The sequence below is a fragment of the Symphodus melops genome, assembly GCF_947650265.1.
Source record: "Symphodus melops genome assembly, chromosome: 14".
NCBI classification, from domain to species: domain Eukaryota; kingdom Metazoa; phylum Chordata; class Actinopteri; order Labriformes; family Labridae; genus Symphodus; species Symphodus melops.
The window spans coordinates 2,018,589-2,036,423 of NC_136704.1; the positions used below are offsets into that span (position 1 = coordinate 2,018,589).

General features: G+C 45.6%; 1 protein-coding gene across 1 annotated transcript; it reads left to right on the plus strand.

Annotated features, from left to right (window-relative positions):
* Positions 1-1,389: 1,389 nt before the first annotated feature.
* Positions 1,390-16,166, plus strand: LOC306835144 (leukocyte elastase inhibitor-like; the record flags this gene model as incomplete). The annotated part of the gene is made up of 10 exons (XM_079361573.1): positions 1,390-1,569; positions 2,113-2,349; positions 4,690-4,926; positions 5,341-5,475; positions 5,662-5,779; positions 6,116-6,258; positions 15,047-15,124; positions 15,268-15,357; positions 15,454-15,634; positions 15,729-16,166. 10 exons carry the CDS (start codon positions 1,390-1,392, stop codon positions 15,953-15,955), a joined length of 1,626 nt encoding a protein of 541 aa, XP_079217699.1. The 3' UTR covers positions 15,956-16,166.
* Between the last annotated feature and the right edge of the window lie 1,669 nt (positions 16,167-17,835).

Sequence of the window (17,835 nt, forward strand, 5' to 3'; positions counted from 1 at the left end):
ATCGGTAACCACAATGAGGTTGTCACATCCTTGGGTGAAGTATTTCGTCTGCTCAAGGGCCCAGGCGCTAGGGCCTCCCCTTCGATGGCTGCATAGCGTTGCTCTGCTGAGGACAGGAAACGCGACCCGGCGAGGGTGATACTCCATCCACCTAGGCAGCAGTCTGGTATGCCAGAGCTGCAGCCGCAATGCTGTTGGAGAAGGAAGTAACCAATTCAGGGCCTCGACCAGTCGGGGCGGAGGCAAGTGCGTCTCTGCATGTCGCAGATCTCCACACCCTCACTGATGGCCTCAACTATGGCCTGCTTGGATGTCTGGAAGGCTTCCTCTAGTTCGGAAGACCAGGAGAACTTGCACTGAGGGCTGAGGAAAGGCTTGAACGGCACCATAGTGTCACGTAGCTGGGCGTAGTTGGCCACCTGGTTCACGAGGCCAAACCAGCTCCTGATATCTGTCGTGGAGTCTGGAGTGGGGAAATCCCGGATTGCGTCCAGGTATTTCGGGAGTGGCTCGATGGTGGTGTCTGAGACCCTGAAACCAGCAAAGTCAACATCCTTCTCTGCGAACTGGAACTTGTCTGGGTTCAAAAGTCAATCGTCCTCCACCAGTGTGGTTCAAGGTCAGTGTCATAGTGAATGGTGTCATCAAGTTACCGTTCCTTGCGTTCGTAGTCAGAGAGGACGGCATCAAAATGGCGATTGTAGCCATCCCCTGAAGACAGGAAGCCCTGAGGTACCCTTGTGTAGCGCCAGCAGCCAAAGGGCGTGATGAAGGTGGTCAGGTGACGATCAGACTCACGCAAAGGCACACTATGATAACCATTCCAGGCGTCAGTGACCGTTTTTTCAAGTGTCCTTTGGGATGCGCCAGGCGAGATGGAATGGGGATTCAGTGGCAAACGTCTCACTTAGACAGAACCTATTGAGGGGTGAGAGGTCCACAGTCCTGCGTGGGGAGCCGTCATGCTTCCGAGTGACCACCATGCGATGGCACCATGTCACAGGTTCACCATAAGGTACGCGTTCAATAACACCGAGGGCCTCGTCACGGAGGAGGTCATCGTGGACTCTGCTGCCAGTGCAGGGGCACGTTGGCTGGGGTGTGGCATGCTTTAGGCGTGGCTGCTGGGTCTACATGAATTTCAATAGGTGGCCCCTCCATACAAGGCAAGGCCCGATGTGGGCAGGTGTTGAACGTAGACGAGGCGTACCTGTCAAGCAGCCATTTCCTCATACGGCTGTTGTGCATGGAAATGGCAGTGCCGTAGGCCGTGGTGGCGCCATACGCTGGGGACATGAGCACTGGACATCCTCTGGACTATCAAGGCCCCTGCCACTACTGCCAGTGGAGCGAGTAGCGTTGACAGACAAGGGTGTAGGTGTGCTGAGGATGTTCGGGCAGTTCCCATCTCTAGGCCCTCTTCTGCCATCTGTTGATGGAAAGTTTCTAGGCAAGACGCCGAGGCTGAGTAGTGACTCATATAGGTACATGGTGCGGACTGAGCTACTCCCATACACCATGGAGCGACAACATGGTGTCACGCCGCTGTCCGGGGCTGTCGACAGTTTGGTGATAAATCCTCCATTTAAATCAAACTAATAACTGACACTATGGCGTTTCATAAAGCGCGCGTGTGTGTGTGTGTGCCACCTCCTGCAGAGCACACCCGTCGGCACGGCCGTGAACACGTCTCGGTGTGACTCTCGTTGATGGGTGTACCTGCCTGATCCTGGGTGTGTCACAGAGAGAGAGAAAAACCCCACAGAGCCAGAACAAGTCTTACTTTCTTTCACTGGATCACTTCAGTCTGAAGGTGAGTACAGGACGACGCCTCTGTGAGATCGGATTTTTAGAAGAGAGAGCAGGACTGAGCTCCTGGTTAGCCAGTAATGGGGTTTTACTGAGTGTGGTTAGCTTTGGAGAATGTTGTCTGCACATGTTTAGAAAGTGGAGGAGGTTGCAAAACAAAAACAAGTCGTTGCATAGTTCTCTTTAGGTTTGAATAAGATGGATATGAGCCAAAGACTCAAATGATCGTTCAGCTTCTTCTCGCAGAAGGAGAAACTTCCTCACCTTCACTTGTGTCTGAAACGTTTTATCTTCTTCATACAGGGCAGTGAGATACCAGTGGATGCTAAAAGTCTCCTCTTTTTACTGGACGCCATGGCTTCAACATCACCACCTCTCTCTCTGGCCAAGGCCAACAACACCTTCTCTCTGGATTTGTTCAAAAAGCTGAGCAAAGACGACAAGACGGCCAATATCTTCTACTCTCCCCTCAGCATCTCGTCAGCTCTCGCCATGGTGCTGCTGGGCGCCAGAAGCAACACGGCTGTAGAGATGTCACAGGTACAGAACACACACACACACACACACACACACACACATTGGCCTAAACAGGGTTTGATAATAAAGAGGGAAAAGTCACAGTTAGCATGTTAACACACCCATCTGGAGCAGAATCAGACATTGAAATGTCATAAAGTCAGTGGGTCTGGTTCACCGTGCTGCGGGAATTAAGCAACCTCATTACTGCAGGAAAAGACAAAAAGAAAAGGTGTGGGGCTGGACTTTCAAATCGTGTCATGTGCACATAGATACTTACGTGTACGGGAGGACAAGTTTTGGTCACTGCAGGTTTTTTTTATTTTTTCTATGTGGGAGACGAGGTGTGGCACAGAGAGTTACGACTCAACTCAACTTTATTTATAAAGCACTTTAAACAGCCGTAGCTGTGACAAAGTGCTGTACATCCATGAAGAGCACAAACATAAAACATACACTAACAGGGTTAAAACAATAAAAACAATAAAACACTAAAACAAGAACAGAGTCTCATGCTGAGTTGAAAGCCAAAGAATAAAAATGTGTTTTAAGATGAGTTTTAAAAATGGACAGTGAGGGGGCGTGTCTTATGTGCAGTGGGAGGTCGTTCCATAGTTTGGTGTAGGGATGGAGCAGCTCAGAGAGGTAAGGTGGGGCGAGACCATTTAAAGATTTAAAAACAAATAAATGAATCTTAAAATGAACTCTAAAGTGCACAGGCAGCCAGTGGAGGGAGGCCAGAATGGGAGTAATGTGCTCCCTCTTTCGTACTCCGGTTAGGAGGCGAGCAGCAGCATTCTGGACTAACTGGAGTTCTGTCATTCCTCACTCCGAGCCATGGTGGGGCTCCTTCTGCTCCGGCTCGGAGGAAGAGTTCAGATTTCTCTACGAGCTGTCAACCAAAGACAAAAAATATCAGTACAGTAAAGCAGTGACGCACCACCATAAGAGTTATTTAAATTATCTTCTACATTATTCCTCAGATTCACACATTTTGAAATCTAAATGTTGTTTTAATTTTATTCGATAGAAGGTTCAGTTTTTACATGAAGATTCCCAACACACAAGTTAAAGGAGCAGTCTGTCACTCTGCCCCTAGTGTTTAAAATGAGTACTGCAGTCTAAACTCTAATCATCACAGGGAGCTGTCTCCCCCCCTCCTCTCACACAGGTCAGCATGTGGTGGACACTGTAGCTTCAGTGTTTAGCCAGCTCTGCATGTGGTGGACACTGTAGCTTCAGTGTTTAGCCAGCTCTGCATGTGGTGGACACTGTAGCTTCAGTGTTTAGCCAGCTCTGCATGTGGTGGACACTGTAGCTTCAGTGTTTAGCCAGCTCTGCATGTGGTGGACACTGTAGCTTCAGTGTTTAGCCAGCTCTGCATGGGTCTGTAAAGCTTTCTGCGTTCTAACCTCTCTCCATGTTTCAAAAGCATCTCCAACATTGATCCTAGTTTGAGCAGCTTTCTGCTGCTGGAGCAGAATCTAAAGTTAGAAGGAGGACATGCTGGCTGCTGCGTTGTTGTCAGAGAAGCTTCAACACAGTTTCTGCTTCTGTGATAAACGACACATTACGATACAGACGTAAAGATTCAGCTTTCAATGGTGCAGATAGAGTAGGAGAAGAGGAAAGGGAGCTTCCAAAGATGATGTTGTTGGTGGTGCAACAGATGTGATGTTGATCAACGCAGCAACAGTTTCAGGACTGAGAGCGACCTGACTGTGACTCAGAATCTCCAGGGTAACGAAATCCAGTAATCCTGCCTGAGAGTCATCAGTTAGGGAGAGGAACTCCTGTGTGTTCATGCATGCCTGGCTGTGTGTGTGTGTGTGTGTGTGTGTGTGTGTGTGTGTGTGTGTGTGTGCGCAGACAGTTTTGTATGAGCCATTAGAGAACTGCAGAGTGTGTTCATGCTGACAGAGAGAGTCGTCCTCCTTGCAGGGTATTGTCGTCAGCGACTACAGATACCAGGATTCATTGCTCTTGCAGAGCACGTTAGATCTTCCTCTATCTGCATCTTGAAGGCTCTTCTGCGAGCTCTTCTTCTGCAGAGCCGTCTCCATGCTCTAAAAAACTGCAGAGAAGGGAAGATGTCTGTGTGTGTGGGTAAAACAGGACGATTGGTCAATTTGGTTCAAATGAAGTTAGCGATCATTTTTTACCATGATGGGACATTCCTGTGAAAGCACAGGTGGAGAGAAGGCCGAGTGCAAGGGCCCTACTGTCCTCTGACATCCTCTGTCAGGGGGAGCATTCTGTATTTCCTTTACGCTTTGCATCATTCTGCGAAGCCAAACACACCCAAAACGAAACATGTTGAATTTAATGATCCGCATGATAAGACAGACTTCCTGCCCCCTTTAGGTCCTGGGATTCTGTGAGGGGGACCAACCAAAGACAGAGGAGGGAGACCAACCAAAGACGGAGGAGGGAGACCAACCAAAGATGGAGGAGGGAGACCAACCAAAGACCGAGGAGGGAGACCAACCAAAGACGGAGGAGGGAGACCAGCCGATGATGGAGCAGACTCAGATGAGAACGAGTATGCAGTTCCCGATCCGGTCGCAGATGCAAAGCATGCTGCCAGCGTACCTGTGCCAGGTTGTATTAAAAAAAACAAAAAACTGAACGAAAGAAATGCAAAGTGACGATGTTTCCAATCATCTGCAAAAACTTTAATGAGAGACTTTGGATTTGCAAAGAGTAACTTTGGAAGCATAAAACAAGCAGATCATTTCAGCTTAGGGAAATTACTGTGTCATATCATAACTTTGATAAAATATCAAACAACTTGAAGGTGTGTTAATTATTTCAAACCTCTCCCATGGATTTGTTGTATTTATTCTAACTGTCTTTAGTGAGGTTTCAGGTTTGAATCATCAGCTCTTGATGATGTTTGGGGTCTTTTCTCATCATTTAACGGGGAGCTCAACAAAGGGTCCACAAGCTGTGCTCGTGCCTCTGTCTGTCTCAGTGTTTGACGCTAACACACAGCTCTCCTCTGGCTCTTTGCAGTGCCTCAAACAGAGTGGTGATGAAGTCCACGCTGAGTTTGGAGAGCTGCTGAAAAAGCTGAACAAGGAGGACGCTGCGTACGCGCTGAGTGTGGCCAACAGGCTGTACGGAGAGAAGTCCTACAGATTTAATACGGTGTGTGCTCGGTTTAACTACCAGGAAGCAAAAAGAAATCAAGCAACGAGGGAGGAAATGATTTAAATGACCTTTATTTTAATTTATGTTTTCAACAGTGAAGTCCCATGTTACATCTTCCTGCTCGGAGTCCCTGGTTTCCTCTCTCTGTGATGTTGTATTCAAACGAGACTTTTCTCATTTCAGGATTTCATCGCAGACACAAAGAAGCACTACAGCGCCGAGCTGGAGTCTGTGGACTTCAAACATAAGGCAGAGGAAGCCCGGGTCAACATCAACGACTGGGTGGAGAAGAACACACAAGGTGGGAGTTCATGAAAAGGGGTTTCATTTTAGATTTCCTCTTAATTGCAATACATCCAAAAGGAGGCCATACTCTGACCTTTTGATTGACACTTTGTTCGGCCAAATTAGGACCTCCCATTCTGGGTTCACAGCCTTTATTAGCCAATGAGAGCCTGAATAGAAATGAGGTACCTTCAAGTGTTGTAGTTCTCAGAATCACTCCTGGTCTCAAGACCAGCCCAGAAAGTCTTTTTCGAGGTCTCGCCTCGGGCGGACTTCTGATTGCTCTGGGCTCGGTTAGTGTGGTCTAGACTACAACAGCAGTGCCACACTAAACAGCGTCGCTGCTCTCCAGGTAAAATCAAGGACCTGCTGGCTGAGGGTTCGGTGGATGACTCAACCCGGTTGGCGCTGATCAACGCCGTCTACTTCAAGGGAAAATGGAACCATCAGTTCAAGGAGGAGGACACTGTGGAGTATCAGTTTAGAGTAAATAAGGTAACACAGGCCGAAGAGCTGCTTTCTTTCGCTCACTTACTCTGTATTTACATTTTCTCTTTCTATCATGTTGCATCTTGTTTGTAGTTTATTTAATTATTTGTTAGAGACAGATTCAATACATCCAATGCAAGAATCATAGTGTTTACAGAGGCTGTTAAAGTCAGGGTCGGTCATTTCCTCCAGATCCACTTTTTTAGATTCTAGTTGAAACTGTCTTTAGGTCTTGATAGAAATTAAAAACTCAGGTTCTCTGAAAAAGGAACAAAGTAAATCCATCATCTGTATCAGTTTGTAAGTCTGTAAAAACTTCAACCAATGTCTGCCACGAGGTACCAATCTGATGAACCAATCACAGCCTCCCTGTCTCCCTGTTCTCTGATGAACCAATCACACGCCTCTTTGTCTCCCTGCTCTCTGATGAACCAATCACAGCCTCCCTGTCTACCTGCTCTCTAATGAACCAATCACAGGCCTCCCTGTCTCCCTGCTCTCTGATGAACCAATCACAGCCTCCCTGTCTCCCTGCTCTCTGATGAAATCAAGGGAGGGGGCGTGGCTTTAGAGGGAGCACAGAGGGGAGGTTGCAGACGGAGCAATGAGGGAATGCTACTTTCAAAATCGTGCTAGTTTTTAAAATGACCAATCCTGGAGTCACGTGACACAGGGACTGAGAATGGTTGCCTCGAGATCGGCTCCGACCGTCGTGGCATTAAATTTTGTACATAAACAGTGTTTGAGCGGCATAAAGTTCATTTACTCAGAGTCTACAACAGACCTGATTCTGACAAAATGCCAGGCAGTAAAAATATTACAGGGAAAAGTTTGACGGCAAGGACTACAACCGCGTCTGCCTCAGAACGGGCTAGCAGCATCAAGCTAACATTGGCTCTGGCTAACAACACCGCTCCTGACTGTGCTAGTAGCGCTAATCTGACGGCGTGGCAAACAGTGGCCGACACAGCTCGTGATACCGCCTCCAAGCATGCCGGCTGCCCTAAACCAACTCCGGCTACAGCTAAAGACAGCGAAACAGGCACAGCGGCCACGGACAAAATATACAATATTCTCTCAGAAATTTCGGGTGGTCAAAACAACAAGCTAGATGAAATCCACCGAGCCACTGCGTCAATGGAGTCAAAACTTAACTCTACTGCCCTACACCTGTCCGACGTAGAGAGTCGCCTGGAGTTTCTGGAAAGCAGCGACAAGGCGCTAAAAGCGGAATCTTTATAAATATTGTCTGTTTTGGTTTTCGAATTCTGTGCTTATATAGGACTATCTTATCATAAACAATCTCAGGATGGGCTCTGGTGAGTTATTAAGCGCCGCTGTCCTAGTAATCTTATTTCAGCCGCAACGGTTTGGTTTTTGGTTTCTGGGGACAGCCTTTTTCTATGAGTCACGGACCATGGAACTTTTAGTTTGAGCTCAGCGTGATCTTATTTCGCGTTTAAGAGTTTCTCGGTTCAGTTCTCGTTCTATGGTTGTTATCTTTACTGTCATTTTTGTGTTTGTTGTATGTGGCGTCTTTTTCAGTTTTTGGCAGATGGCAGTATGGAATATATGGGTGCCTATCCACTACATGCATCCACTTAGCAACAACGGATTGTGTTATTTGAGCCTGAATGTAAAGGGTCTGCATTCACCATCAAAAGAAAAAAAGTTTTGGCGTATTTTAAGTCAAAGCACTGTGATGTGGGCTTTATCCAGGAAACACACTTACTCGACCAGGAGGCAAGTAAACTACACACAGGGTGGGTTGGACATGTATCTGCTGCATGTGGTTCTAGCTCTAGCAGGGGTGTAGCCATTCTGATAAAAAAACATCTACAATATTGTTCACAGAGTAGACGCAACGACGTGACTGATTTGCACACACACACAGCAGTAGCAGAGCCACAGCTGTGCTCACTTAATGTGATTTTATTAAACAACCAATGAACAGAAATGTACACACCCACATTACTCATCGCATGCCAGGTTAATCAACTCAATCATCTTAAAGTCAAAATATCAAATCATTAAAACAACAACAAACATAATATTCAATGAGAGCACGTGCCATTGTCAGATCGAAGACGCTGAATTTTACCATATGGCGCCGTATCGGCAAGAAACTTCTCCGTTGCTTGTAGTGTATCACTTTTACGCTTAAGACAATATACAAACACGGCACTGGAAAAATCATCAGTGAATGACAAAACATATTTGTACCCCTCTCTGGACTCTGGGTGAATTGGACCGGCCAAATCTGTGTGGACTAGCTCTAGAGGTATTTTGGCCTGCAAATCAGGCTTTCGGTTTCGGCTTTGCGTAAACTTGCCTTGGACGCACACTTCACAAGTTTGATGTTTGTTTACTGGACCTTTAATTTTCATGCCATCAACTACCCCTTCTAACCTCTGCACATCATCAAAATTACAGTGCCCTAATATCTCATGCCAGTGCTTTAAATCATAACAGGCATTCAATCTGTCATCACATTCATTAGGTACTGTATGCAAGTAATATAGTCTATCATGTACGTGAATGGGAAATTTTGTACCGTCATTGTGCACCAGAATGTTCTCGCCTTTCTTGAAAGTCATGCATGCCCCGCTGGAAGCCGCTGCTTGCACCGAGAATATATCCTGTGGGTAGGAGGGGATGTAAAGCGCCCGTCTCAGCGTTGTTTTGAGGTGACGTCCACGACTGTCCACCAAGCAGATCTCAGCATCTCCTCTGCGCTCTGCTACTCCCCTGCACCTTGTGCCGTCAGCCAGCTCCATACAATGAGTCCCGGCCTGGAACTCGTCATCCTCGAACCTCTTGAACCTGGAGATGTCGGTGACAATATGCGAGGTTGCCCCACAGTCAACCATCAGGCCCCTTGCGTCGACACCCTGGCTGTTTGGCTGGAATCCTGCCGCCCCATCGGTCACCAGGAATACGTATTCGTCGGTCCCTTCATCGGTGGCTCTCCATGTTGCATCCTGACGTCTTCTCCTCTTGCAGGTTACATCGCGATGAGTGTTGCTTTTGCATTGGCTGCACCACAGTTTGCGCTGGCAGGCGCGAGCAATGTGTCCCTTCTGTCCGCACCTGTAGCACACCACGTCCGCTGCAGCCCGTTCAGCTCCCCGTTCAGTTGAGCCTGCACTGTCGGGTCTCGTAGGCCTCTGTCTTGTACGCACAGCCATTACATTGTCCTCTGCTGCTGGAGCACGCATCTTTTCAATGTCCTCGTAGCTTCGAAGCTTGGTTTTGAATTCTGCAAACGTTATCCGGTCATCCGATTGTGTAATATGGATGGCAAACTGTTTTAAAGTTTCAGGAAGCCCCTTTAGAACCATAGCCACCAACAGCCCGTCACTCAAAGTCTCTCCAGAACTCCGTAATGCTGTGATAGCAGTTTCTGCACGGATAACATATTCAGTCACATTCTCGCTGCTTGATTTTTGAAGTGAAGTCAGCTCAGTATAAAGACTTATTATTCTCGGCTTTCCTTTACCTGCATAATAGTCTCTCAAAATCTTTAGCGCTGCGCGCCCATCGTCAGCTGCTTCTCGCATTACAAGCGACAAACTTTTATCGTCCAAGAACTGGATCAATTCTGCATAGGCCTCAGCATTTGAGGCAGCTTCTTCTGGTGTCTCCACACCCTCGGGCTCCGTGGTAATAATCTTTTTCAGGCCTTGCAGCCGGAGGTGTCCCAAAAACTTCACCTCCCAAAGTTCATAATTCTTTTCATCGCCGTCAAATAAAAGTCGTGACCAGCAACCGCCAAGTTCCGTTTTTCTAGGCGCACTCATGACTTCTTGACTTTACTCAAACTGGGCCCATAACCTGTTCACAGAGTAGACGCAACGACGTGACTGATTTGCACACACACAGCAGTAGCAGAGCCACAGCTGTGCTCACTTAATGTGATTTTATTAAACAACCAATGAACAGAAATGTACGCACCCACATTACTCATCGCATGCCAGGTTAATCAACTCAATCATCTTAAAGTCAAAATATCAAATCATTAAAACAATAACAAACATAATATACAATGAGAGCACACTGTTAACAAATATAAATGCATCAAAGAGGCCAAGGACGATTCGGGGAGGATTTTGGTAGTCTTAGCTGAGATACAAGGCATCACGGTTATCTTAGCTAACGTGTATGCTCCTAATGTTGAGGGCTTTTATTGGACTGTTGGAGTATAACCTCAATGTGATGGGCAGTTACCCAGTCATATTGGGCGGAGATGTTAATCAGGTGTGGGACCCGGTGTTAGACAGGCAGCCTTCAGTATCTCGGCTACGTAGATCAGTTAATATACTTAAGGATATGTGTGAGGGCCTGGTGGATCTCTGGCATCTTCATAATCCAACATGCAGGGAATATACATATTACTCGCCGCCTCATGGCTCTCTCTCTGGGATAGACTACTTCTTTGTTTCTGACTGTCTTGTATCCTCCACAGTCCTAACCCTAACCCTCAAAATATGACACCTGCTAATCTACCTTCCCTAACCAGCATGAGGGCTGTTTGTTCCCACTCTGCTTGTGCTGAAGGGAGGGCTTTTAGAGGGAAAGGATCGCCTAGGATGAACAGGCTCGGGCGGAAGGTAAATACCTTGAGGATCAGTTTAATGTTTTCATGAATAGCTGACCAAAATGTTTGTACCAGTGGACAGGACCACAACATATGGAGGAGTGTACCAATACTCCTCCCACACCTCCAACAATCCGAGCTATACCTCAATTTCACCCCATGAAGCCTAGAGGGCGACCAGTACATCCTGTTTAGTATTTTGAATTGTACCAGTCTAGTTCTAAGTTCTCGCAATGTTTTCTTACAATTCTTTAAAATACTGCTGTTGTGATATTCTGCATCCTCAGGAATACCATAATTTACAGTATTTTCCAGTTAATGTTGAAAAGCATTAACTCAAACTTTTTAGTGGAAAAAACAATGTCAGAGAGCTCCCAAGGACTTGGGAGAAAGTCATAACAACAGGATGTTGATTAACAAGCTTTCCTACTTTCAGTCAAAGACCAAACCAAGATATTTATGCTTTGAAAGTTTTCCACAGTCCAAACTTTGGACAACCTCTATCAATCCTCAAAAAGACAACCAGATACGCTTTGGTCCAGCAGACTGACTGTCTTTGTCTTTCTCAGTCAGGAGTTTGAGTTCGCTTAAACCTGTTGATGTCTTCAGGACTTCCCGGAAAACAGAATAGTTAAACCATTATCTGTCTATATGATAAATGTATATGTTCAGGTTGAAGATTTAAACCATGCCTGTTGTTTGTTTAAGTGTTTAAAATTGAACTTTTTTTCCCCTCCAACTGATTTTATGCTCTGTCGTAAAGCCATAAAACTAGACTGACCATCTAGGAGCAATTAAGAGTACTACAGTCACTGTCCAGTTGAAAAACTCCAATGTTGAAATCTGTATTAACGAAACGCAGATGCATCTTTTCATATAGATATTCGAAAATGTCATTTAAAAGACATTAAAATGATTCTTTTTTAGGTCGAAATCCGATGTGTAATAAAGGAATTACGCGTAATTAAATTTTAATAGGAATTGGACGTGGAACAACATTGCCATCAAGTGGACCAAAACCATCTGGGATGTGTAAGCTGTCTAATGGTAGTTGTACTCTCATAATTATAGATTGTGTTACTTAGTTACAGAAGACGTTATTTAAAGACACTAAGTCTTCACATGTGATTAATCTGCGTTGTTAAAGGTTTTCTTATATAAATATTATTTTTCCAAACATCAGGATGAAATGTATTGACCGATGATAACCACTCCTTTAAACCTGATATATTAGCCTAAAATATATGATGCAACCTACATTGATGTGAATCTATGGTGATTTACATATGTTTAGTCTTATTCTTAAACTTAGTGAGGAATCGAAAACTTTTTCAGTTAAGACAACGCCTATACATTCAGGAGGAGGTCCTGAAACTCCCCCTTTTCTTGCCCTGATAAAATCCCTTTACAGAAGTCATACTTTAGGTTTTTGGGTAGTTTGGGTTTTGTTGGTGCTTGGTGCTTTGGCTGGTGCTGTGTTTTTGGCTTGTTGCTTGTTGAGTTTTTGAACTCTTTAAGGGGCTGACTCTGCTCCATCGAGTCCAGCCAGGCCCAGCAGTTAGAACTCCTGCTGCAATTTTTCTGGAAGACGAACTCGTCTTGTCTTCATCTCATTTTCAACTTTTCCTTCAAGGCAAAGTTTACTTTATTTTTAAGATTTTTGCCGTAGGAACGATTCCTACTGAATTAATTTTAATTGCAACTTTTCACGCGTAAATCTTTGGATTCTAATCTTCTTTTGCACAAGCAAGGCCTTTTCAAGCTTTTCTTTGGCTCACCACATGTTTGGACATTTTCAAGATCTGGATTAAAATCGAGATGGACATGAGATTAATCTAAGAAGGAAATTGGACGTTCAAAGACTTTCAAAAGAATTTATTTTTGTTTATATTCACTTGGAATGCTGAGACGACGCGAGCCAAATCACCATCCAGAATTCTCACTTTAAGCTCCAGACTCAACCTTCTATCTGGCTTACTACGGTTGCTGATGGACTTGCTGGAAACGGTTTATTGATCCAGCAGAGATAACAAGAATATCTCTGCTGAGATACCAGAATTGTGTGGGCTCGAACCTCCCCAGGCAGTGCAACTATGATGAGGTGGATGGGTGGCAGTGGATGACAAAGGTCCTTTACAATGTGAAACCAGGGAGGGGCACATTCTGGGGGAAGGCACCAGTGTGCAAGGTGTCCAGGGCCAAAGGCACAATAGTACAATAGTAAATTCGGGATGCCCAAACCTCCCTCTACAACCGGTTTTTGTAATTTCGATAAATGAAGCCTTGGGCGCTTACTATTCCAGAGGAATCTATTAAAAAGCACATCTAGCTGCTTGAAATATTTTTGGGGGATTCTGATTGGAAGTGCCTGGAGAAGGTAGTAAATCTTGGGTGCACAAGTCATTTTCAGTACATTAGCTTTCCCCCATAATGATAGGAATAAAGGGACCCATCTTACAATATCTGCTTTGAGTTGGTTTAGCAGGGGGTCCATGTTGACTTTAGCTAGGTCCACTAGTCTAGGGGGAATAATGATACCCAGATATTTAATGCCATGGCTAGGCCAGGAAAAACTTCCGCCCAAAAAGATGTTCCTAGGGCAGTCTGATGTTAAAGGGAGAGCTTCTGATCTTGACCAGTTAACTTTATAGCCTGTAAGGCGAGAGAATGTATCTATCATTTTAAGTAGTGCAGGAAGGGAGTGCTCTGGTTCAGAGACAAACACAAGGATATCATCCGCATATAACGAAAGCTTGTGGATTGATTGTTCAATTTTTACACCTGAAATCAAGGGGTCCAATCGGATAGCTGTTGCCAGAGGTTCCAAGGCCAGTGCGAAAAGCCCTGGGGAGATTCCATCGCCTTGCCTCGTCCCCCTACCCAGGTCAAACCAGGGTGAGATCAGACCATTAGTTAACACTGCAGCCTTAGGATGGGTATACAGAAGTTTTTTCAATTTGATAAATGTATTAGTAAAGCCATATGACTCCAGAGTAGTAAATAAATAAAGCCACTCAACCCTGTCGAAAGCCTTTTCTGCGTCCAGGGAAATAACAGCCGCAGGGGAGCTATTGTTAAGGGTGGCCCACATGATATATCTGATATAGCTACGTTTAGGGATGAAACCCACCTGGTCGGGGTGGATTAAGGTGTGGATAACGTTGGTAAGTCTATTGGACAGAATCTTCAACAGGATCTTCTCATTGAAGCCCAACAGTGAAAATCAGGAATAGTGAGGGGGGCTTGTAGCTTTTGCAATCTGTTGGATTCTTACCACTCTTTAGGATAACAGTAATAACTGCCTCCATCATGGATGGGGGGAGGGACCCAGTATCAAACGCCTCCGTATAGACGTCCAGAAGCAATGGTGCCAGCTCTATAGCGTAACACTTGTAAAACTCGGCTGTGAAGTCGTGCAGACCAGGGGCCTTGCCAGAAGATAACCTCCTAATAACCGCCACAATCGCCTCAATAGTAATGGGTGCATTTAGCATATCTTGTTGTTCTTCACTTAGAGTGGGGAGGTTTAACCCAGTAAGGAAAGATCTGACTTCTTCAGTGCTTGCCTGTAGTTCAGAAGCAAACAAACCGGAGTAAAAACGCCTAAACTCTGCATTAATATCTGAAGAATTAGTCACCAGGCCCCCCTCACTATTCCTGATTGCTGGAATAGCATTCATAGCCTCTCTCTGTTTTATATATCTCGCAAGCATTCTTCCTGCCTTATCCCCTTCTTCAAACTGCTTCTGTCTTATAGTCACAGAATGGAAGACGACAACATTAGCACCAGTCAGGGTGTGGTTCTCACAGTTGGGTATTGTGGCAGTTTATGAGCGTCTCTCTTTTAGATTACTGAACCAGGTTGAGAGATTTGGAGCCAAGTGGGGGGATTACATCTCATTTATCAAGGGACCCTGACATTCATGTAGGCTTGATATTGTTCTACTGCTGCTGGCACACTTGCTTTTTTCTTTTTTTAATTCTCATACTATCTGCCATTTTTGTTGTGTTTTATGTAGTTTGGCTTTCTTGAGGTGCGTGTATAGGACTCTATCAGAAACGGTTTAACTACTTCAGTTTCCCCATTACATGCTAAGTGGAGTAGCTTCTGGTGCTTCATCCTCCCCGTTCTTTATTTTGTCCATTACTCAACTTTTGTGCTTGAACACTTTGATTTGTCTCTTTGTTGTCGTACAGAACGACACCAAGCCGGTGAAGATGATGCAACAGAAGAGCAAATTCTTATACAGGGACATTCCTGAGATCAACATCAAGGTGCGTGTTTTTTTCCACCATGCAAAGTGATATTTAAATATTTTATGAACACATCTTAATGAAGTATGTTTGACACGGTTGGTGGAAAGGAGAGCTTCTGATTGGAAGATGATTGAGTGTTTTAATTTTTGTTGTTTTTGCAGGTTATACAGATGCCCTACGTAGGTGAGGACCTCAGTATGATCATCTTCCTGCCCAATGATATCGAGGACGACAGCACAGGCCTGGAGAAGGTACAGGACCACACACACACACACACACACACACTGAACACACACACTGAACATATGTAAAACACACCCTGATGGTTGACGTTGTTTCCTCCTCAGCTGGAGTCGGAGCTGACCCATCAGAAGTTTGTGGATTGGTCTCGTCCGGACATGATGATTAAGGGGTCGGTGGAGGTGAAGCTTCCTCGATTCAAGCTGGAGGAGACGTACGACCTGAACGAGGTCCTGAAGAAGATGGGCATGTTGGACGCTTTCGATGTGTCCATGAGCGACTTCTCTGGTGAGATATGGCTTTGTATTTTAAACACAAAAACTAAAACGCTGATTCAGTTTGAGTGGTTGACCAGCGGGTTCTCCCTCTCCCTCTGTGACAGGCATGTCTCCAGCCAACGACCTGGTCGTGTCCAAGGTCGTCCACAAGTCGTATGTGGACGTGAACGAGGAGGGAACAGAGGCAGCCGCTGCCACTGGTGTCATCTTTATGGCATACTCTTTAGAGATCCCCTTCACCTTCACCGCTGACCACCCCTTCCTCTTTTTCATCAAACACATCCCCACCAAGACCACCCTCTTTGCAGGTCGATTCTGCAGTCCGGAGTGAACACGGCTGGACGTCCCACAGACACGGAGGGACAGACAGACCTGTGCCTTGCGTCTCCTCTCTTGTTTCTCTGTTTGCATGTGTCTCTTTCTTCCTGGCTTTCTCTCGTTGTTTCAGCCTCTTTAAAGTTTGATTGACTTCAATAAAAAATATAAATGAACATAAAGAGTCACTTTTAAAAAGGGTCTGACACCTGGGCCCCATGAGGGGGTGAGATACATCTTTATTTATATATTTTAAAGTTGTTTTAAATTACTTATTTTTTGGGGGGGTCAGCTTCTGAAAACTTGTAACACCGAGCACCAGGGTCGACCTCACTCAGGTAGAAGTTTCTCTTGGTCGCTAAGAAGAAGATACAGAAACTCGATGTTCTGATTTTCAGTTCTCAGGATGTTGGTGAATAAAAGTGAGACGGTGTGCAGTGACTGAATGTCTGAGTGGACAAACAGAACTTAATGTTGACGTGTAAAAAGCTGCACACACTGACGGTGAGGCCGTCTCATGAACTGAGTTAGTTTTTGTTTTCATTTTTTGTGACAAAAACAGTTTAAAAGGATTTTTAAAGCGTTGACCTTTGACCCCTCCTGGTGGTTCGTAATCCCGTCTTTGGGATCCACTGCATTAAATGTTGCCTCCACATATCTCAAACATCACTGAAAAAGAAACAGGACGTGCAAAGCTTTAAAGTGAAAGTGTCCTGAGGTGAGTCTCCTGGAGAAGTACGGTGTCACGAATTCAGCCGCTTCAAATGACCTTGAGTGACCTTTTTGTAGGAGGAGGGCCCATACAACACGCCTCTACTCAAAACTCAGGCAGGGAGTAGGCGTGTCTGGACCGAGAGCGTCAGAATTGAAAGGATCTGACGACACTGATGTGTGAGAGCCTGCACAATCCCAAACCCAGAACGCAGCAGCGGCCTCAAAAATGACAACGTGACAGCAACTGTTGCCATAAATCTGTGGCAACAACTCAGAGAATCAGAGTTGAGTGTTAAACTGGGTGTGTTACATTTATTAATGGGAGGCTTTGAAAATCCTTAATGAAGAAACACTCCTCAATGTTGAATTAGTTCTTTAATGACAGAGATGAAGGAGCCCTACAATGATACAAACAATTGCAGTAAAAGCAAATAGTAATAACTTTTCAGTGTGAACATACAATATAACATGGATCATCACATATTACAGAATTACACATATTATGCAACTGTTGTATTCATTTGGTTCTAAAACATTAAACATTCGACTTACATGAATTAGGCTGAACAGCACAATCAAACCACCTTGACATGAACGTGTGCATATCAACAAATATGGCCGCTTCCTAACTGAGCCGGTCATAGCAATATCCTACATTGCCCCCTAGTGGCCAGTGATAAATCCTCCATCCCCCCAGTCCAGAAAGCTATAGGATAGGTTAACGGACTCAGAGTTATATCCAATGGCCAGTCTCAGGCTCGTAGTGCCTGGGGGGCTTCCTTCCTCTGCTCGAACGTGAGAGCTGGGGTGATGCCGTGATGCCTGTGACGGCACGGCCTGTGCGACATCCATAGAGGCGGAGTCACCATGAGGCTCAAGCTGAGCCAATTCCTGGGGCGTTGCAGGGCACAGATTGACAGGTGAGGTCTCACGCCCAGGCACTGAGGGCATTGGCGGTGCAGGTAGCCGCTGTTGGGTGTAGGGGGAGGCCGGCGTAAAGGCACGGAGGAATCGCAGATTGCGCAAAAGTCAGACGACCTGACCCATCAACCCTTATTCGGTATTGATCGTGACCCAGCGACTCCACCACCACCCCTGACCTGTCCCACTTGCGTGGGATCGGGCCCAGCTGATTCTAGAGGAATACGGTCTCACTAAGTTTCAACGGGCGGAGAGGCCTAG